A 23,514-nucleotide genomic window follows, 5' to 3' on the forward strand; every position below is an offset into this window, starting at 1 on the left:
CCTCTCCTTCCCTTCCCTTCTTTCTCTCTCTTCCATTCATCCACCTCCTCTTTCTCTGAGACAGGGTCTCATTCTGTACTCTAATGGTGGCCTGGAACTCACAGCAATTTTCCTGCCTCTGCCTCCCAAGTACTACGGCCATGGGTGCAAACCACACACTCAGCTTTGATAAAGTTTATGTGTGATACTGGGAATTGAACCCCAAGGCCTCCCATAGAGTAGATAAGTACTCTACCACTGAACTATACACCAAGTCCCCACAGTACCTTACACACACACACACCCCACCTTTGAGAGTGTGTATCTGTAAACTTCTCAGCGGTTTTATTTCATTAGGAAGACACTTCCATTAAAGTAAGTTTATTTCTAAAACAAACGTCATTTATTCATCTCTCCTCTTCAGATCGTGACTTCCCACCTCGAGTCACTGCTACCTACAGGTGTACAATGAATAATGATGCTCTTCAAGTCTGGCTCCTGTGGGCCTTCCCAACCACTCGGAGGGTGTGGAAACCATGCAAATAAATGTAAATGCAGACTTCCCGGAGGGAGATGAACTGGCACGAGAACCTAAATTTTGAAAACTACAGCACTAAAAGTTGGCTGGAAACTCAGTCACTGTGTGTCCAGAAAAGGAGAGAGGGTAGTGAGTTGCCCAGGACCACAGAGTGTGAGGACATGTAGGATGACTGCAGCACCTGGGAAAGGGTCACTTCCAATGGGGTGTGTGGAGATGGAGGAGACTGTGGTGATGGTGTGGCACCTAAAGGAGGTGTCGCCCTGCCTTACTTTACTCTAGAGTTCAAAAAAAAAAAAAAAAAAAAAAACCAAATCGTGAACTAGCCTTCATGTGCTCAGGCTTCGCGGCTCAGGCGGCGGCGGCACGTGCAGTGGGCGGGGCGCCTCTGGGGGCGGAGCTCCAGGGCCCCCCCAGGAGCGCGGGCCCGTGCGCGTCCAAGCGGCCGCCGCCACGTCATCGAGCCGCTCCTCCTCCCGTCAGTGCCAGTCGCACGCGCGGAAGTAAACACCCGCGCGTCATCAGGGCGCGTCCTCGCCTTTCCCCTCCCATCTCCTCAGCTCGGTGGACGTGATCGCCTCTTCTCCGGACCGGGTCTATGTCCCGGTTTCCCGCCGTCGCGGGCAGGGCGCCAAGGCGGCAGGAGGAGGGCGAACTGCCAAGAGAGCTCCAAGAAGAGCGGCCGTCAGCTGTTCGCATCGCTGACAGAGGTGCGTCCGCGGGACGGCGTGGCAGCCGGCGGGAGTTATTTGAGGGGCGAAAAGTACATTTCTGGGTGGCAGAGGGGAGGGGGAGGAGGTTCAGACGTTCTCTTGGTCTTTCAAGTCTGAAGGCGAACTTTGCGTCCAGTGAGCACTTTGGCTTAGAGGGGGGCGGTCCCAAACCCAAGTTGGGCGAAAACCTCGCCTGGGGGTAAGAAAGTGGACCCGAACGCCCAAAATGCGTTCTGCTCTTCAACAGCCTCATAAAGCCTTTGTTCTCTACCCGTTCATCCCCCTCCCCTTCGCCGGGCCGCCAGCCTGCCTTTGGGTACGGTAGGAAGGGAGCCCGTTTCCAGGAGCCAGTTTCCATGGTTACCCACCACTTGGCCTTCTGGGATATCAGTCACTCTGAACGGGGACCTAACTTGAACCGTGAATCAGAAGCAAATACAGGTGGCTTCTTATTCTTCTGAGAGTTGTTCCGCTGAGTTCCGGTTTTTGCTCTGTTGTCTAATAAAACTTGAGTTTTGTGCTTCTGTGGAGGTATGCGTGCATACATGTTGCCTAGTGCTAGACTGACTTTGTCAAGTACTTTGAGTTACACATCAACAATGTTGAAGTTGTTTGACTTTTACCAAAAAGTTACTCTGAGTTTAGAAACTTGGACGTGTGATTTGTCCATAGGTGACGTCACTGGAAAGTCATGAATTGAGCCTTCCAGTTGTGTGATTTCTTTGCTTTTCTTCTTTCGGTTCTGAGATGTTGTCAGAGACAGCTTCACAGGTCTTTTAATTGCTCCGTTTTTGTGTTGTTACAGAAGAGAAAGGATGCACATCGCAGGAGGGAGGAACAACTCCAACTTTTCCTATTCAAAAACAAAGAAAAAAGCTCATTCAAGCTGTGAGGGACAATTCGTTCCTCATTGTTACTGGAAATACAGGAAGTGGTAAAACAACTCAACTCCCTAAATACCTTTATGAAGCAGGTAATCTTCTTCTTGGATACACCTGGAAACACGAAAGAAACAAAACCAAACTTTAAGGTCTCGTAAAACTGCTGTAGTGTGTAAATGCCCATTTTGCCCACTTCCCCATTTCCCCATCCTCGCTCTGTCTCCTTTGCTTTATTTCAGGCTCAGGGATTGCTGGTGACTTTTTTTTTCCATTTTTATTTGCTGTAGTAATAATAGAAGAAGGCTGGGTGTGATAGTACTTCGATCCCAGCACTTGTTAGAGGCAAGGGCATCTCTGAATTTTGAGGTTAACATAGTTTATATAGTGAGTTCCAGGCCAGCTATGGTTATATGGTGAAGAAGAAAAATATAGCAGATATATGGTAATGTTCTTCTTAGAATAAGGCTAACTTGTTATCCAAAGAGAACTGAAGCGATTGTGAAGGGAAAAGATAGGTGTTCTCTGTTGCTGGCATTCTTATTATTCTTCCTCCAGAGCTTTATCAGGTAAATATTCTCTGATTCTATCAGCATCAAGCTAACAAATGACCGAGAAAGTGTCTGTTTCACTAGTATGACAATATTCTCTGTCTTAAGGTTGGAAAAGAGCAAAATCATTTTGGATATGATTTACATTAAAATAAAACTAATTTTGAGGGGGGCTGGAGAGATGGCTCAGCAGACGAGAGCTCTTGCTGCTTTTCTAGGGTCCAGACTTCTGTTCCCAGCACCCACTTTGGACCTGGAACTCTGTCTTTGGGGAATCTGATGCCCTCTTCTGCACTCCTGGACACCTGAAGATGTCCATTCAAGTGCAGAGATATACACACTATACTCGAAAACATATATTTTATTTTGTTTTGTTTTTGTTTTTTGAGACAGGGTTTCCCTGTAGTTTCTAGAGCCTGTCCTGGAACTAGCTCTTGTAGACCAGGCTGGCCTCGAACTCAGAGATCCGCCTGCCTCTGCCTCCCGAGTGCTGGGATTAAAGGCGTGCGCCACCACCGCCCAGCGAAAACATATATTTTAAAACTTAATTATTTTTTCATTTCTTTCTTTTTTTCTTTTTTCTTTTTTTGGTTTTTCGAGACAGGGTTTCGCTGTAGCTTTGGAGCCTGTTCTGGAACTAGCTCTTGTAGACCAGGTCGGCCTAGAACTCACAGACATACTCCTGCCTCTGCCTCCCAAGTGCTGGAATTGAAGGAATGCACCATCCACCGCCCAACTTTTAATTAATTTTATTTTGAGAATGGCCTCCATCTACTCTTCATTGCCGGCCTCCATCACGCCTGGCCCTTATATTAACCTAATCTGATGCATCAAACCTAATTTGACATCTACTAAGACATACCATTATTTTCATGTTATTAAGAAAAAAGTGCTACCTAATATATATTGCATCTCCATTTTCATGGTTAAAATATCTTCAGAAACTTATGGAAATGTGGTTTATTTAAGTCCAGTTTTACTTCTGTGTCAAGGAAAAGTTTAGGAAGTGTGGAGGTGTTTAGATTTCGGTTTTACACTTCCTAAGCCAGGTGCAGTCTTTATGCCTATAATACCAGCTACTTGGGAGGTGGAGCCAAGACAATTAGTAGAGCTTAGGAGTTTGAGGGAAGTATGACAGCATAATGAGATCTGGTCGAAAAGTAAAACAAACAACCCAAACCTACAGAATCTTGGCTTATTTATGAATGATTTTTAAAAAATATTTATTTATTATGTATACAATATTCTGTCTGTGTGTACGCCTGCAGGCCAGAAGAGGGCACCAGACCCCATTACAGATGGTTGTGAGCCACCATGTGGTTGCTGGGAATTGAACTCAGGACATTTGGAAGAGCAGGTAATGCTCTTAACTGCTGAGCCATCTCTCCAGCCCCTTTATGAATGATTTTAAAAATTGAAAAATGGGGGCTGGAGAGATGGCTCAGTGCTTAAGAGCATTCATTACCTGCTCTTCCAAAGGTCCTGAGTTCAATTCCCAGCAACCACATGGTGGCTCACAACCATCTGTAATGAGGTCTGGTGCCCTCTTCTGGCCTGCAGGCATACATGTAGACAGAATATTGTACATATAATAAATAAATAAATGTTTAAAAAAAATTGAAAATGAAAACCTCACAATTAATTAATATTTGTACATTTAGAATGGCTATGCATGTGTATTTTTTAAAATTAACTTCCTTTTATATCAGTATATGTGTGTATAGACAGATGTGTGACACACTGTGCATGTGGAGGTCAGAGCGTAACTTTAGGAAGTGAGTTCCCTCCTGCCTCTGTGGGATCTGGGATGGAACTCAGGTCATCAGGCAAGCATGCTTAACTGCTGAACCATCTTTCTGGTCTCTGAGTGTGCATTTCTATTTTAAACCAATAGATTTATTTGTAGTTTGCAAATATGCTACAGTATGTTGCAATTTGGAGGATTTTCCTTTGGAAACTTCATACTATTTGTATTGATTGACCAGCAACAATTTTAATTTTAGTTCAGTAGGAAGAAACCATTGCTAACTACTTTTGTGTGTTTCTGTTTCTGGTTTTGATAGGATTTTCACAACATGGCATGATTGGCGTGACTCAGCCACGAAAAGTTGCTGCCATATCAGTTGCTCAGAGGGTTGCTGAAGAAATGAAATGCACTTTGGGCTCTAAAGTAGGATACCAAGTTCGTTTTGATGATTGCAGCTCCAAGGTACAAAAGTTTTACTGGTATACATTTTAAAGTACTATAAACTTACATCCTTAACTCTTAGTTTGTCTTTCTGTGATCTCGTGTACTCACTTATGTGTGGTGGTCAATGGGTAACTTTGAAGTGTTGCCCCTCAAGTGCCATGTTGTGTATGTATGTTGCTTGTTTTTCACTGACGGTCTCTCACTGTCCTGGAACTCCCCAAGTAGGCTAGCTCCTTCATAAAAGCTAGCTCCTTCAAATAAATAAAAAAATAGCCTAACCCTAAGAGTGGGGATGGGGTAGGGTGTTGTATGGCCTGGGGAGATAACTCAGTTGGTAAAGGACCTGCCTTGAAGCATGAGGACTTGAGTTCAGTCCTCAGAATTCACAAAAAGTAAGGTATTTTTGTTTTGTTATGTTTTTTGACTTTTTATGCATGTATTTTGCCTGTCTGTGTGGTATATGTGCACCATGTACATGCCTGGTGCCTGAGGAGTCCAGAAGAGGGCACCAGGTACCTGCAACTAGAATTACAGATGGGATGGATCTACCTTACTGATGCTGGCAACTGAATCCCGCTTCTCTGAGAAAAAGCAGCAAGTGTTCTTAACTCCTATGGCATCTCTCCAGCCCCTAGAATTAATTTTTGTTGCATATGGTTAAAGCTTTATCTCTTAGGTGCCCAGTACCCTCTTTTCTCCTTCCTCAGCTAATGTATCCATTATCAAATGAAGGTAATGTTTATTTTTCTTAAGATACTTTTTTTAAAATCATAAGTTATTTGCATTTAAAAATTATACCTTAAAAATTTATTTTATGTGTATAATTGTTTTTGTCTGCATGTATGTTCGTGTGCTACATGCATGCCTGGTACCTGAGAAGGGCAGAAGAGGTCATTGGATTTCCTGGAATTGAAATTAATAGATGATTGTGAGTTGCCATGTAGGTGCAGGGAACCAAACTAGGCTCCTCTGCAAGAACAGCAAGTGCTCTTAACCACTAGGCCATCTCTTCAAACCTAGTGTTGATGGCATTCATATTTAAACTATTTTGTTGTAGTACTAAAATGTACATAAGATGAACTTTGCCATTTTAATCATCTTAAGTGTATTTCAGTAATTCAGTAGCATCAGGTACAGTCGCAGTTTACAGTGTTGTTTAACTATCACTGCTATTTTCAGAACTTTTTTATAATCTCAAACAGAAACTGCTTTCAGCCCCTGTGGCTCTCACCTCTATGAACATGCCAAGTCAAAGTATCTAAGTGACATAACACAGTATTTACTTCATACCTCTTATCACACTTAGCTGTTTTCAGAGCCTATTCATTATCTTAGTTTATTTTTTATTACTGTGATAAAATGTTAACCAAAACTGACTTGGGGAGGAAAGAGTTCACTTGGCTTACAGGTTACAGACCATCATTTAGGGAAACTAAGGCAGGAATCTAGATGCAGCAATAGACATAGAAGCCATGGAGTGCTGTTGACTGACTTGTTTTCAATGGCTTGCTCAGTTTGCTTTATCATAGAACCTTCTACAACCATCTGTCCCAGGATGGCACTGATCTTTGGAGACAGTTTCTCAGTTGAGGTTCCCTCCTCTCAGGTGACTTATAGTTTATGTCAAGTTGACAAGGACTAGCCAGCTTATTCAATACTGGGTCTTGATGTTCTTGAAGTCAGTGGAAAACTTGGCAACTTAATTAACCAAGTCAGCAAAGTGTTTTTTTTAGTTTGTTTGCCATGCTGGGGATAGAACATAAGGCCTTGTGCATGCTAAAGTATCCCCCGTATCTTGTCTGTAAGAATTTATCTTGCCACATTCCACAGACATCTTTGTATCTCCTTATTGGTGATGTGCTTTATCTCAGGACACTCCTTAGTTCCTGTTTATATTGGTGGTGTCTTTTATAGTTAACCATCCTTGTTAGACAGTTTTATGTTTCTTTTAACGTGGTGATTTGATCTGTGCATTTGGGGATGGGGAATTAGTTGAATCTTAGTGAAGTTTTGTGATGCTACAAGTTGCTGTACTCTGCTTTCAAACATTAGGAAACAGCAATCAAATACATGACTGATGGGTGTTTACTCAAACATATTTTGGGAGATCCAAATCTTAACAAATTCAGTGTCATTATTTTGGATGAAGCTCATGAAAGAACTTTAACTACAGTGAGTATTTCAATTTTTTTTATGTATAATAAGAAGTTTGCAGGGCTGTGGTGGTTCACACCTTTAATCCCAGCACTTGGATGGGAGGCAGAGGCAGGCGAATCTCTTTGATTCAAGACCAGCCTGGTGTACAGAGTGAGTTCTAGGACAGGCTGCAAAGCTACACAGAGAAACCCTGTCTTGAAAAAACAAAAACAAAAAATAGGTCGTTTGTTTGGGGTAACTTTTTACTATATCAAGAATTGCCTCCTCTTATGTTTTATTATATTGAAATAGAAATTCTTTGGTTATAATAGCAGTCTATTTTAAATAGGTTGTGATTGGGCATGATGGTAGATGACTTTAATCCTAGCACTAGGAGGCAGAGGTAAGCAGATTTCTTAAGAGCTTGAGGCCAGCCTATTCTATAGAGGAGTTCCAGACCACCCCATGCTACATAGTGAGACCTTTTTCAACAAACAAAAATAAAATAAAATAGAATAAAATAAAATAGGTTAGCTGGGCTAGGGATGTATCTCAGTTGGTAGAGTGCCTGCCTACTATGTACAAAGTCCTGCGTTGATCTTCAACACTGCATAAAAATCCCAGCACTCTTGAAGTGGAAGTAGGAGGATTCGAAATTCAGGGTCATTCCAGACTATATATCTAGTTCTACATCAGCCCTGGGCTACTTGAAACTCTCTCTCAAAACATAAATATTTCTTATACTCGGGAGACAGAGGCAGGCAGGTTCCTGTTTTTCTTAGTGAGTTCTAAGCCAACCAGAGCTTCACAGTGAGACTTAGTTTCAAAAATAAATAAATAGAAATGAACAAATAAGTAAAATAATAAAATGCTAGCATTTGTGGCTTACTAGACTTTTCTTTCAGGATATCTTATTTGGTTTACTGAAGAAGCTGTTTCAGGATAAGTCTCCTAACAGGAAAGAACATTTAAAAGTGGTGGTGATGTCAGCAACTATGGAGCTAGCGAAACTCTCTGCATTCTTTGGAAACTGCCCCATATTTGATATACCTGGAAGGCTCTATCCAGTCAGAGAGAAATTCTGCAATTTGATTGGCCCACGAGACAGAGAAAATACTGCATATATTCAAGCGGTATTACTTAGCAATCTTTTTGTGTCTTTTGTGTATGTGATTTTACTTGGGCAATTTATCTTATTTTTACAAATTTCATTTATTATTGGGTATGTATGATGTCTTGCAGGGGGTTCACATATGCCATGGCATGCATATGGTGGTCAGATGACAACTCTGAGGTTGTTGTCTCCATCTACATTTGTGTGGGTTGTAGAGATTAAGATCATCAAGCTTGTGTGGCAAGCACCTTGCTTACTGAGCCATCTTGCCTTCATGAATGCTAGGACTCTGGGGAGCCTATTTTTTGTTTTGTTTTATTTTGTGGAACAAGAAGATATGGTAGTGAATGAGTATTTTATACCAGCATATGATTATTGTATTTTTGCTTTTTTTCTTTAGATTGTGAAAGTGACCATGGATATTCATTTGAATGAAATGGCTGGAGACATTTTAGTTTTTCTGACTGGTGAGCATTTTCTACTAGGTTTAATAATATCTATAGTTTTTAAGCCAGGTGTAGTGGTGCATGGTACTAACCTCAGGACTCTGGAGACAGAGGCAGAATTATTGCTGCAAGTTCAAAGATAGATCAGACTACATACAAGACTAGCTTTGAGCTATGATAAGCCCCCGTTCAAAAACAAAGAGGGACAATAACAACAACAACAACAACAACAACAACAAAACCCTCAATTCTTCAGTAAATAAGTAAGTAAATGGAATGATTTTGTGGTTTTTGAGACAAGGTCTTTCTTGATATGTTGCCCAGACCATTCTGGGAGAGCAGGCACACATCACTGCACCTGGTTAATGTCTTTCTTTTGGAAGCAGGAAATATGACACCAGAGTGGACAGACTGCCCCTTCTCCTAGGATATTTGGACTTCTTTCTCAGCTATTGCCTTACCTGTTTATGATTCTCAGCTAGATAATAGGTACACAGAACGCTAGGCTCACCAATAAAACATATGAACTACACCACCCTTTCATAGAGAGAAATTAGCTCTGGAAAGTGTTTTTTTTGGGGGGGAGGTTTACTATAGACAGAGCTCTAATTTGACTAAGTAATCCTGGTTTTGAATAATTAATTCTTTTATTCAGACATCTCAACTGTCATTCCTTGAAATGGTGAGATAACACAGTGTAGATACGATAAAGTTTCTATGTATTACAGACAAGCTTGTAGCAGAATTGGGGTGTCAAAAATAGAGCAGTTACCAAGAGTAGTTTAACTTTTTAATTAGCTGCATCCTAACAGAAATAAGTTATTTCATTGCTAATGGCTTATGTAGTAGGGAGGTGCGGGCAGCATTCCTGCCCGGCTCCCGGCTGCCTGGCTATCTTATGCCCCGAAATAACAACACACAAACTGTATTCATTTAAACACTGCCTGGCCCATTAGTTTCAGCCTCTTACTCACATCTTGATTAACCCATATCTAATAATCTGTGTAGCACCACAAAGTGGTGCCTTACCTGGAAGATTCTAGCGTATGTCCATCTTGGGCCGGAGCTTCATCGCGTCTCACCCAGAGAGCAGAGGCATGGTGATTGCCTGAGGCATCTGACTGATCCATCTACCTCACTTCCTTCTTCCTGTTCTGTCTACTCCACCCACCTATGTTCTAACCAGTCAGGCCAAGCAGTTTCTTTATTAATTAACCAATGAGAGTCCTCCATCAGGCTTACTCTGCCTGTACTAATGTCTGAAGTGAGACTTTTAAAACTGTATCTTCACTGTTTGAAAGTTAAGTTCAAGTTTTTGCAATGTACCTGAATTCAGTAATTTCCTGGACTAGTTTCTCCTGTGTGTATTTCAGTCTTCCTGAAACTCTGTATTTAACAGCATGAGGGCTTGAAGATGATTAACACTTTTGCTTCTTTAGAAATCAGAAACTTACTTCTGCTTGAATTTTGTTGTTGAGGTTGGGCATACCTTACATGATTAAAAAAAATGATATAGCATAACCTTAACCTTAATTTTAAACTGGACTTTAAAAAGATCTTTAAAGGGCTGGAGAGATGGCTCAGCGGTTAAGAGCACTGCCTGCTCTTCCAAAGGTCCTGAGTTCAATTCCCAGCAACCACATGGTGGCTCACAACCATCTGTAATGAGGTCTGGTGCCCTCTTCTGGCCTGCAGGCATACAAGCAGACAGAACACTGTGTAAATAAATAAATATGAAAAAAAAAAGATCTTTAAAATTTACAGTTCAGGCCATGTGGTGGTGGTGCATTCCTTTAATCCCAGCACTCTGGAGGCAGAGGCAGGCGGATCTCTGTGAGTTCAAGACCAGCCTGGTCTACAAGAGCTAGTTCCAGGACAGGCTCCAAAAACATTGCAATTCAGTTCCTGAAGTTCTTCCTTCTCATTCCAGGTCAGTTTGAAATAGAGAAGAGTTGTGAACTGCTTTTTCAGATGGCTGAGTCTGTCGATTACGATTATGATGTTCAAGACACCACACTAGATGGTTTATTGATATTGCCGTGTTATGGGTCTATGACAACAGGTAATTCCTTACTAGGAAAGAAAATATGACAGGCTTTTAAAGACTTTTTAAAAATGATTTAGTTTTTTTATTTATGTATTTCTATGTGTGTCAGTGTATGAGTACATGCTTGTGGGAGCCAGCTGGGCCAGAAAAGGGCATTGCATACCTAGCGCTATATTTATAGGCAGGAGTGTGTTGCCTGATAGGGGTACTGGGCGCCAGACTCTGGTCCCCTGAAAGAGTAGCAAGAGCTCTTGACCACTGAACTATCTTTCCAGCTCCCTTTTAAAATGTTTTTCATTAATTACTGTATATATACAAAACATATATAGATCTTTAGTATTTTGGGTCAAAAAATTTCACAAATTGATCTCAGGTCTTAACCCAAATCATGAAGTAAAATGTTTTTTTTTTTTTTTTCGAGACAGGGTTTCCCTGTAGTTTCTAGAGCCTGTCCTAGAACTAACTCTTGTAGACCAGGCTGGCCTCGAACTCAGAGATCCGCCTGCCTCTGCCTCCCGAGTGCTGGAATTAAAGGCATGCGCCACCACCGCCCGGCCCTATGAAGTAAAATGTTAAGAGAACCATCATCCCTTGAGAGAACTGATTTTGTTTAAAGTCCTTTCATGGTAGCTTTCAAGAACCTTTGATCTCCTCAGTATTTTAAGAGTGATTTTTGTCTCCCAACAGAACAAAGTTTTTTTTGGGCATTCTTTCAAAAGAGTACTACAGTCTCTCAATACTTAGTCTGCCATTGCTGCAAAATTGGTAGAAATCTTAGGTGTCCTGGTATGCCTTACAGTAAACAGAGTGGATTTTTATTCCCTATTAAGTAGCCATTTATTGGCTGCTTTTCAAGAATAGTCATGTATTTGGTGTGTGTGTGTGTGTGTATGTTCAAAGAAGATATGCAAACTTTTATTTGGGTATTTGGCTATAATAAATGTTGTTGAATGAGACCTAGAATTTTTTTCTGTGAGACTTCTTTTATTATTGGAGTGAACTTATAAAACTTAAAGGGGTGCTGTGGCTGAAGAAAGATGGCCCAGCAGTTAAGAGCACTGACTGCTTTTCCAGAGGACCCTGGTTAAGCACCTGGCACCATATGGTGGCTCACAACCATATGTAGCTTCAGTTCTAGAGGATTGAAGCCTGCTTCTGGCTTCCTTGTGCACCACACACATGAGGTACACAAACATATATGTAGGCAAAACATCCATACACATAAAAAAATAGAAACTATTTTTTAAAATCCCTCCTCCAGCTGCTGAATTCTGCTGCTACAGAATTCAGTTATTATATATTTTTGAATGAAATACATCAACCACCCAAAGAGATTTGACCTAAAGTACATCTATATGGTTTAAAGAATGTTTAAATTAAGAACTCTAACTTCAACACTACCTGATTCGCTTCAGCAAGTATTTCTATTTCATTCTACCTACATTTTTTTATGTTGATGGTATCATGTTTTATGATTGCTTTGCTCTGCAACTGACATTTTATTCTTGCCTCATTACCCGGAGAGAGGTCTCTCACTGAATTTGAAGTGCAGCCTTTTGGGTAGGCTGGCTGGCAAGCTCTGGAGGTCCAATTGTCTCCACACTCAATGCTGCAATTACAAGCACATGTGACCATGCCTGGCTTCTTAATGTGAGTTCTGAGGATTTGAACTCAGGTCCGCATGCTTTTGCAGCAAGAATTGTTATTTTAATAGCCACATTTATCTATTTCCCCTTTTGGGTTTGCTTATGAAATCCTTGGCATCTCAAGGTCATTAAAGTATCCCATGAGAAACAATTTTTTTAAAAAAAGCTAAAAGTTACATTAGTAGTTAACCATAGAACATAGAAAATATTTTGGAAATATTTTGTGATAGTAGACTCTTGATCATATATTAAATAGTGATCTCTGTTTTACATCATAAAGGCAATTTTTTTTTCATTTTTTGAGGGGAGGGGAGTTTGAAACAAGGTTTCTCTGTGTAGCCCTGGCTGTCCTGGGACTTGCTCTTTAGACCAGATTTGTCTGGAAACTCCCAACTCAAGCCAAGGCCAAGTCTCAAGGACAGATACCAAAATTAATTCAACTTCTGTAGACCAACTTACAAGGTTCTGTCTGATTGTGGACCGTTGGGTGTAATATACAAACTCAACAACTTGTTTTTGGTTTTGTTTTGTTTGTTTTGTTTTTTTGAGACAAGGTTTCTCTGTCTCAAACTCCATTTGTAAACCAGGCTGGCCTTGAATTTATAGATCTGCCCACTTCTGCCTCCTGAGTGCTGCCATTAGAGGTGTGCAGCACTACCCAGCCTAAAGGCAGTCATCCTCCCACCACCCCCGGACAGCATTTCTCTGTTCAACAGCTCTGGCTGTCCTAGAACTCACTCTGTAGACCAGGCTGGTCTTGAACTCACATAGATCCACCTGCCTCTACCTCCTGAACTCTGGGATTAAAGGTATGTTCCACCATTGCTTAAGAGCAATTATTAAGGTTCTTATTGTTTTCTGGACTTTGATAATTAACTTTGTAAGTAAAAAATTTTAGAAACCATGGTAAAAAGCCAAATGTGGTAATGTATGTCTAACCCCTGTGACTACTCTTTTTCTGCGGCTGTTGCTAGCTCTTCTTCCCCAGCTTTGTTTCCCTCACTGAAATGAGACTGCTTCTTAAAGTTTCAGTTTTAACTTGCCGTTTTCTTAACTGTTTCTGTTTGGGAGACGTGTCAGACTTAGTTTGTGCTTTCGTGACTGACTCTTGAGAGCCTTTTCTACTTCTCTCTTGCTCCTGAGCTGTAAGCCTCTTGGGTTTCTAAGTCAGCTTTCTGACTTGTGCATTTATCAACCTAAATCTTTCAATCCAAGTAAATGGCAACTTGTAGAGGTGATCTTTTTTTTTTTTTTAATAGTGGCACTTTTAAAAAAATATATTTAATTTTTGTGTGCATTGGGGTTTTGCCATTGGTTTCAGGTTCCCTAAAACTGGAGTTATAGACAGGTGTGAGCTGCCATGTGGGTGCTGAGAATTGAACCCAGGTTCTTTGGAAGAGTAACCAATGTTCCTAATTGCTGAGCCATTTCTGCAGCCCCTGTTCTTTTAGCTGATCATCTCTTTTCTTTTTTAACCATTGCTACAGTTGTATGTGTGTGTGTGTGTTTTGAGTTGTCCCTGTGGTCTACTAATTCATTTTCCCTGATTTAATTTGCCATCGAGTTCAGTGGTAAATATACCCTCTGAGAGTATACTTCTGGTTTCACTATGACTACAAGCTGTGTTCAGCATTATTTCTGAGTCTATGCAATTTTTTTCTATCTACATGATGAAGTTGTATGAGTTTGTATGTAACTCTCATTAGAGGTTTTATTTTGTTTTTTCTTTTGAGTACTATCGTGTAAGTTCTTATGATCCTATGAACATAATTATAGTAGCTTGTAATAGTACAAAGAGGCATTCAGGTGGAATTGCTGCAATACTGATTAATATGCTAACTCAGCTATCCCTGCTTCATTTATCATTCTTATTTTGCTTTTATTTTGTTGGTGTTTTGCCTGTATGTGTGTGTGAGGGTGTTGGATCCTGGAGTTACAGACAGTGGTGAGCTGCCATGTGGGTGCTGGGAAATGAACTCAGGTTCTCTGGAAGAGCAGCCAGTGCTCTTAACTGCTGAGCTATCTCTCCAGTCCCTAAAAATAACTTTTTGAGATATAATTTACATATGATAAATAAATAAGACATGTAATATTATTTTAAAGCTGTGATTCATTGAATTTTGGCAGTTTGTCTACTTATGTAATCACAAGCATGATAAGCACCCCTGATGTACTCTTTGTCTTCAGAGTCAGTGCTTCATTTCAAGGAAATTCTCTTGAATTTTGTCTTTGAATGCAATTTCTGCCCCTTTTGTTGGCGTCTCTATTTCCTTAGCACAAGTCATTCTCATGTTGCCTAGTATCTGTCCTTCAAATGTTTGTAGTTTCTTTCTAGTCTGAGCATGTTATTAGATGTAATTTTGTAATTATTTAAAATTTTCTCATGTCAGGAGGTTGATTTTCATGTGTTGTTAATAATGCTCAAGGCAGGGTAGGGAGTGAAAATTTGGATTGATAATTAAAAAAAAACTAGTTTAAAAAAAGAAAAAAGAATGCTCAAGGCATTTCTTTAATGCATCAGATGACTTCTCAGGGTGGGCAGGGTTTGAACTTGGAAATATTGCATTCCACAGTCACCCTACTCGTTCCTTCTTGATTGGCAGTTGTTGAGGTTTCACTACATTGAATTGTATTCCTTTTATCCACATATACTCTGTGCCTAAACAAGTACATTTCTGCTTTGGGCTCTTTTGGTAAGAGCATTTAGACAGGGAATTCCATGATGAGAATTCTGTTTTCATTAGTTTTTATCACATCTGCCACAGAAGCTTTATATCAGTAAGAGTGTTAAATGGTCCTTAAAAAAATATCTTTATTCTGGGCTCTGCGGTTAAGAGCACTGACTGCTCTTCCAGAGGACCTAGGTTCAATTCCTAGCACCCACATGGCAGTTCACAACTGTCTGTAACTCCAGTTGCAGAGGATCTGACACCTTCACACAGACATATGCAAGCAAAACACCAGTGTACATAAAACAAATAAATATTTAAAAATACATCTTTGTTTCTTGGTAGGATTTGGAATGTTTCTTTCTCTGCCAGTTTTTCTCTCTGATTATTATAGTCCCTTACCAGGTGCTGGGTTACTAAGGGCTAAGGTATGTCTGACTATTCCATGATTAGGAAAGTTGGGGGATTGAAGGCAATCATAATTGCTGTGTCTTAATGAAACTGTTACACAACTTATTTATAATAATAAACATAAAAAATTGAAAGGAGGGGGCTGGAGAGAACATGAGAAAGAAAGTCAGGACCGTGAGGGGTGCGTCCACCCATGGAGACGGTGGGACAGAACTAACGGGAGATCACCAACTCCAGTTGGAATGGGACTGATGGAACATGAGACCAAACCAGACTCTCTGAATGTGGCCGACGGTGGAGGCTGACTGAGAAGCCAAGGACAAAGGCGCTGGGCTTTGATTCTTCTGCATGGACGGGCTCTGTGGGAGCCTTCTCAGCTTGGTTGATCACCTTCCTGGACCTGGGGGGAGTTGGGAGGACCTTGGTCTTAACATAGAGTAGGGAACCCCGATGGCTCCTTGGCCTGGAGAGGGAGGGAGGGAGGGTATGGGTGGAGGGGAGGGGAGGGAAGGGGGAGGAGGAGGGGAGAAGATGGAAATTTTTAAATATAAAAAATAAACCACATTAAAAAAAAGATTAAAAAGATAGAATTCCCCATGTCCACTTTAAAAAAATTGAAAGGAATATGAAAAACATAAATGCAAATTAAGAATTTTTCTTCTTGGCATGTGGTCCTGGTGTATGACTTCAATCTCAGCACTCAGCGGTGAAGTGACAAGGCCAGCCTGGTCTTCAGAGCAAGTTCAAGGACAGCCAGGGCTGTACAAAGAAACCCTTTCTCAGAAAACAAGCAAACAAAATTTTATTCTTGTCCCAGTAGTTGTGCTCATGTTCTTGATTTTGAATGTCATTGACAAAGATGATCCATCCATGCAGCTCTTTTAGGGGAAAATACTTATTACTGGTGTTATTCTCTAAGACCAGAGACACAAGCACGGAGGTACAGCATGCATTGCTACCCCACCCCTGCTAGTAATGAGTGAGTGTGGCCTTACTTCTTTGGAGAGGTAGACATTAGGTAGGCAGACATATCCCAAAAGTAAAAACTGTTAAACTGATCAATATTTTTTCTTTTTCTGAGACAGGGTTTCTCTGTGTAGCCTTGACTGTCCTGGAACTTGCCCTGTAGACAAGACTGATCTCAGACTCAGAGATCCACCTGACTCTGCCTCCCGAGTGCTGGGATTAAAGGTACCCATTGCCCTGCTAGATGATCAGTCTTTAAGGATGACAGAGATCCTTAGTTTGGAATCTGTGGATTGGCTTCAGGAAGTTTGAATATGTATGTATGAATGTCCTTGATTTCTAATAAGTAAATTCATACTTTTATACATGTCTTTACATGGAGCTATAACCTAGATAAAGGACATAGCTTTAAGTGATCTTTTTGTAATAGTAGCAGTATATAATTCCATATTTTAAGAAAATCTGTTTGTAAAGATTTCTATTTAATTATATGTAGGTAGGTGGGTCTGTACCTTTGGAGGCAGGAGGGCTTCAGATCCTCTGGAACTGCAGTTAAAGGTTGTTGTGAGCCAACAGATGCAGTGCTGGGATTCAAACTTGGGTCCATAGGACAAGCAGTAAGTTCCTTTAAGCTCTGAGACATCTTTCCAGTCTGGATTTAAAAATCTTAAAAGTGAAACATTAAGAAATAGTTTTTGTTATTTCAGCTAGTTTATTTAAGAGGTAAGCTAGATGTAGTGGAACACACCTTTACTTCCAGCACTCGGGGCAGAGGCAAGCAAATCTCTAAATTGGAGATGAGCCTGGTTTATGAAGAGGGTGCCAGGATAGCAGGATAGTAAAGAAAAAGAAATAAGAGGTGATAAAAATACAACTTCAATGAAAAGAAATGATTTCTTTTAAAGATTGATGTTGACAAGAGCATGTCTTAAACTAGTATTTTTTTTTCTCTGTGTGTATTTTAGATCAACAGAGGAGAATATTTTTGCCACCTCCACCTGGAATTAGAAAGTGTGTCATATCCACCAATATTTCTGCAACGTCTTTGACAATAGATGGGATCAGGTACAACTTCTTTAAAAACTTATTTGTGCATATGTATGCTTGTGGAGGTCAGGACAATTTGAGGGAATTGGTTCTTGCCTTCTACCATTTAGGTATTGGAAATTGCATTCAGGTGGCCAGACTTACATACAAGTGCTTTTTCCCACTGAGCTGGCCCAGGTTTAAAACTTTTGAAAATTCTCTAAAAGTAAAGGAAACCATTTAGTTAACATAAATCATTACAGAGTTTGCAAACCTGTGTTTTTTACTAATTCCTTTCTCACCTATTTCTTAGTGTTTTATTTTCTTACTTTTTTCTTTTATTTTGTCTTTGTTTGTTTGTTTGTTTTCTCTGTTGCTTTGGAGCCTGTCTTGGAACTAGCTCTGTAGAACAGGCTGGCCATGAACTCACAGAGATTCGCCTACCTCTGCCTCCTGAGTGCTAGAATTAAAGGTTACCACCACTCGACTTTTTCTTTTTTTAAATTTTATTTGTATGTACATATACACAGAGGCCTGAAGGCATTGGGTGTCCTCCTCTCTCGTTCTCCACTGTATTCCTTTTGAGACAGGGTTTTTCACTGAACCTAGAGATCCTGTTTTTTCATCTAGGCTGGAAGGTAACAAGCCCCATCAATTCTGTCTTTCCCTGCTCTGCTAGGGTTATAGGCATGCCAGGACCGTGCCTGGCTTGCTGCATGGGTGCTAGGATTAGAACGCCCATGATTGTATAGCCACTGCTCTTAACTGCTGCTAAGCCATCTCTTCAACCTCTTTTTAATGTTCTTAACTTATTCTCACCTTTCTTGTTTTTGTTTTTCTTTAAAGAATATCACTGTGTAGACCTGGCTGCCCTGGAACTCACTATGTAGATCAGGCTGACTTCAAACTCAAGAGATCTGCCTGCCTTTGCCTCCCAGGTGCTATGATTAAAGGTATGTGCCACCACACCTAGCTCACCCTTCATATTTTATAATTTCTGATTGCTTTGAGTGAGAAATGGAGTAGGAAATACACTCTGAATTGTGTAATCTTTTAAATTAATTTTTTGTTAACTTGAAGCCTTTTCTTCCTAAATACAAGATTATTTATAGTGCTTCATAGGTTTTAGACAGCTGCTTTTCTAGCTGCCATTATCAAACCTTACATGATTTGATACACCTTTCTGTCCCCAGCCCAATTTGGTAGTTTTATCTGGAGGGAGTGTTTCTTTCACTTCCTTGTAAAATTGAATTATGATGCAAGTTCCTATTGCTTTTGGATGTAATCAATAATGCAGTCAGATTTTGAGTAAAATTAATAGAGAATCACCTGGAAAGTTCAATTCCATAGTCATAGCTAATGTGAAATTCTTCAGGCTTCTAAGCTATATCCCTTTCTGATACTTTATTTTATATCTTTCACTAAGTCATACTGCCTGCCACACAACAGCTAGTTCACAGTCTCTAAGACTCAATTATATTTCTTCTGGGTGAATGAGTAAAGAGAAATTACATTTTTTCTACTTAAGAAAACAAATAATGATTATGGGCTGAATAGTTAGCTCAGCAATTAAGCATGCTGTTTCTTTTAGAGCACGCAGGTTCAGTTCCTAACTCCCACATGGCAACTCACAACTGCCTGTGACTCGAGTTCCATGGGACACAGTGCCCCTTTCTGGCCTCTGCAGGCCTCAGGCACATATGTGGTATACAGACATGCCTGCAGGTAAAACATGTACACACACACACACAGAGAGAGAGACAGAGACAGAGATTTAGAAGAGCACAGCAGGGGACCTGGTTTTGTTTCCCAGCATCCACATGGCTACTCAAAACTGTATGGACCTCCAGTTCCAGAGGTTCTGATGCCATCTTCTGGCTTCTGTGGGCAGTGCCTTCATATGGCACATATATACAAAGAAGCAAAACATCTATATACATTAAAAAATAAATAACACTCAGGAGGCAGAGGCAGACGGATCTCTGTGAGTTCGAGGCCAGCCTAGTCTACAGATTGAGTTCTGGGACAGCCAAGAGAAACCCTGTCTTGAAAAACAAATTTTAAAAAAGTAAATAAAAATAAAAATAATGATTTCTTATCCAGGTATGTTGGATTAACAGAGCCCGGGAGATCTTGAGTTTGAGGCCATCTTAAGGTACATGTAGTGACTACAGAGTTAGCTTGGCCATATAGTGAAACCTTGTATCAAAAATAAAATACAAATAGATACTTAAGATTTAGAATAAAAAATAGCAATTTCTCTAAAGGGTTAGAGCAGTAGAGTACATTGACTTCTGTAATTGTATATTTCCCGTTGTTTAGTAAAATGATAGACTTGGTGCTATTCCTAACGTTTTACCCAACTTGTTATGCAGTGGCTTAAAACGGGATGCTGAAGAATTAGATTTTGAATCTGTTACAACAGTTCAGAGCTCAGTGTGAACCCTGTTTTAATAAATGTAAAAATGAAAAAAAATTAAATTTTATACATTTATAGTTTTGTTTAAGTACTACCTCGATCTAGTTCCCAAATATTGTTCACTCAAAATAAAACCCCATGTCTATTAAGCGGGTACTTTACCCACTGAGCCATCTTGCTGGCTCTGAATCTGTTAGGGTTTTTTAAAATGTTTTTTTTTTTTTTTTATGTGTATGGGTGTTTTGCCTGTATTTATGTCTATACATCAGATGCATGCAGTGTCTGTGGAGGCCAGAAGGCTGTAGGATCCTCTTGGACTAGAGTTACAGGTGGTTATGAGCCACCGTGTGAGTTTATCTATAAGAGAAACTACTGAGTTATCTCTGTAGTCTCCAGTCTATAAGGTTTTAATGAACAATTTGGTGAATTTTTACTTTCTTGGTTTTTGTTATTACTTCTGGTATGAATAATCATCTACAAATGTTTGTATATTTTTTTGGTACTTTTGTATCTGTACTTAGGAATGGAATTCCTAGATAACATGGTAATTCTATTTTAGCTTTTTGAAGAAATGCCAAAATGTTTCCGTCATTGGAAACACCACCATTAGTTTGCGAGGACTTTACTTTGTCATCAGCTATGTATAATGATGATTCCATTTTTTGACTTTCAACTTCCTTTTTGTTTTCTTTCTTTTTTAACATTCATTTATATTATTTAATACACTCTGTGTGTTTGTGTGTGTGTGTGCGTGTATATGTGTGCACACTTGTGTGTGTTGGTTCTTGCCTTGTACCATCCTGGTTCCAAAGATTGAACTCAGGTCATCAGGATTGTTGCCATGTGCCTTTACTATATCTCCATAATCCTCTCACCAAGTTGAATCCCAATTTTTATATTTAACATAAATAGTACAGTAAATGCAGTAGGAAAGAAGACCCTGAAGTGGTTAAAATGGACAAGTTTGGGGGCTGGAGAGAAAGTCTAGTAGTGAAGAGCACTGGCTACACTTCCAGAGGGCTTAGGTGTGATTCCCAGCACCTATTTGATGGCTCCCAACTGTCTGTAACTCCATTTCCAGGAGATCTACTGGTGGCCCTCTTCTTGCCTTTGTGGGCAACAGACATGCATGTGGTACACAGTAATTCACATGGGAAAACACCTGTACACATAAAGTAAAAACACATCTCCCCTTATTTTCTAGATATTTAACTTGCTTTCATTCTCTTAGATATGTAGTGGATGGAGGCTTTGTGAAGCAGTTGAATCACAACCCCAGATTAGGGTTGGACATCCTGGAGGTGGTTCCTATTTCAAAGTAAGTCTCTTTATCAAGCTTTTAAATTCAAAGAACAATTAGCTGATTAGAGTATTTCTACTTGGTTTGAATATCGGAAGTAAATTACTTGGCAAACCCACAAAACATTTGGGGACTGTTTTTGTTTCCTTTTGTAGAAGTGAAGCATTACAGCGAAGTGGCCGAGCTGGCAGGACTGCCTCAGGAAAATGCTTTCGGATTTATAGTAAAGATTTTTGGAACCAGTGTATGCCTGATCATGTGATCCCAGAGATTAAGAGAACTAGTTTGACATCTGTAGTTCTGACATTAAAGTGCCTTGCCATCCATGATGTCATAAGGTATGTGGGCAACCTCGAAAGACATGTGGCTGGAGTGGAAGAAGCCTTGTTTTGTCTCAGAAATCATTTTTACTTTTGACTAGTGTGTTCCTGGGAATTGAGACTAATCTATTTCCAGGGTTTGTTCTCTTGTTGGTTGCTTTTAAACTAAACAAAAAATATTAATTTACCTAAAACAGAACTCCGTATTTTAGCCATTTTAAAGTGTGCAGTTCAAATTGTTGTTAGTAGAGTCACCACTGTCAGATTTCGGAACATTTTCATCAGCCTCAAATTGCTATAATTTAAGATTGAGGGGGCTGGAGAGATGGCTCAGAGGTAAAGAGCATTGCCTACTCTTCCAAAGGTCCTGAGTTCAATTCCCAGCAACCACATGGTGGCTCACAACCATCTGTAATGGGGTCTGGTGCCCTCTTCAGGCCTGCAGGCATACACACAGACAGAATATTGTATACATAATAAATAAATAAATAAATATTTTAAAAAAAGACTCGTTTCTTTTAAAAAAAGATTGAGGAATCTAGAAGTAAAAGTAATACTTGCTTTCAAGTTTTTTGATTTTTGATTTTTTTTTATTTTTATTTTTTGTTTTTTGTTTTTCGAGACAGGGTTTCTCTGTAGCTTTGGAGCCTATCCTGTAACTAGCTCTGTAGACCAGGCTGGCCTCGAACTCACAGGGATTCACCTGCCTCTGCCTCCTGAGTGTTGGGATTAAAGGCATGTGCCACCACCACCTGGCCTAATTTAGATATTTTCAAATAAAACTATAGTTTTTTTTTCTCCATGAGACAGGGTCTCATGCATCCCTGTCTGGGCTGGAACATACTATATAGATCAGGCTGGCCTTGAACTCAGTGATCTACCTGATTGTGACTTCTAACTATTGATAATATAGGTGTGCACCACCATATCTGGCTCAAGACAAGAGATTTTCTAATTAAGAATGTAGAGGAGAACATGTAAATTTTAACTTTATTAATAAATTGTGCCAATAAGAAATAAATAACAAGCCATTGAAAGAACTAAATGACCAAATAGGAAACTTTCATATAAATCTAAATTTAAAAACAGTGTCTTGAAATATTCTCATTTAGGAAGAGGAGACTCTGAAAGCAACTGCCCACTAAGCTTGGTATTAATTCCTAGCATACTCTCAAAGAACTACAGAGTACCACGTTAGAAAAATAGGAATGACTAGGCATTGGTCCATTTTAAATGACTTAATACTGTCTATGTTGCTACTACTCTTTTGCTTTTTTCTTAAGATTTTTATTTTATGTATATGGATGTTTTGCTTGCATACAAGTCTGTGCACCACTTGCATGCTTTGTGTCCACAGATGTCAGGAAATGTTAGAGCCTGTGTGTAATAAGGAAGCTGCTTGTTTGTCCTGGCCACTTAGCCCTGACATAATCACACAGAAACTATGTTAATTAAAGCACTGCTTGGCTCATTAGCTCTAGCTTCTTACTGGCTAACTCTTATTTCTTAATTTAACCCATTTCTATTAATCTGTGTATCGCCACGTGGCTGTGGCTTAGCTAAAGTTCCGTCTGGCTCCGGCGGGGCTACATGGCGTCTCTCTTACTCCTCCTCCTTTGTCCCAGTATTCAGGTTAGTTTTTCCTGCCTAGCTCTGCTCCCCTATAGCTCTGCTATAGGACCAAAACAGTTCCTTTATTAATTAACCAATCATATTCACAGCATACAGAGGGGAATCCCACATCACTTCCTCTTTTCTGTAAATAAAAAGGAAGGTTTTTAAGTTTAACATAGTAAAATTACATATAACAAAATAGGAATCAAGTAAGAATTATAGTTATAATATTTATATCTACTTTATCTTTTGTCATAACTAAGGAAAACTATATTATTAGTATCTACTCTTCAGCTCCATTGAAGACTCCAGAAGGATATAATATTACCTAAGTAAACAGGAAGTGCATTGTAAGCAACTTCCAAAACTCTAGAATTGACAGAGACATCTTGCTGCCCATTGATTTTTTTTGAGACAGGATCTCGTGTCTTTCAGGCTGGCTTTAAACTTGCTATATAATGTGGTAGGATTATAGGCATGTACTATCAGAGCACATACCTGTAATCCTAGCACTAGGAGAGCTAAGGTAGAAAGACTGCTGGGAAGCCAA

At 39.9% G+C, this 23,514-nt stretch overlaps 1 protein-coding gene across 1 annotated transcript in view; it reads left to right on the plus strand.

Moving 5' to 3' along the window:
- Positions 1–1,024: 1,024 nt before the first annotated feature.
- Dhx40 (DEAH-box helicase 40) overlaps positions 1,025–23,514 on the plus strand; it is a 40,798-nt gene continuing 18,308 nt past the window's right edge. Inside the window, exons 1-10 of the mRNA XM_038327988.2 lie at positions 1,025–1,227; positions 2,036–2,203; positions 4,723–4,868; positions 6,903–7,022; positions 7,892–8,119; positions 8,501–8,567; positions 10,477–10,608; positions 17,251–17,350; positions 20,962–21,048; positions 21,186–21,368. Of these exons, the coding sequence (XP_038183916.1) occupies positions 1,116–1,227; positions 2,036–2,203; positions 4,723–4,868; positions 6,903–7,022; positions 7,892–8,119; positions 8,501–8,567; positions 10,477–10,608; positions 17,251–17,350; positions 20,962–21,048; positions 21,186–21,368 (1,343 nt within the window). The 5' untranslated portion in view covers positions 1,025–1,115. The remainder of the gene's footprint in view (positions 1,228–2,035; positions 2,204–4,722; positions 4,869–6,902; positions 7,023–7,891; positions 8,120–8,500; positions 8,568–10,476; positions 10,609–17,250; positions 17,351–20,961; positions 21,049–21,185; positions 21,369–23,514) is intronic.

This window comes from Arvicola amphibius, chromosome 4 (genome assembly GCF_903992535.2).
Source record: "Arvicola amphibius chromosome 4, mArvAmp1.2, whole genome shotgun sequence".
NCBI classification, from domain to species: Eukaryota; Metazoa; Chordata; class Mammalia; order Rodentia; family Cricetidae; genus Arvicola; species Arvicola amphibius.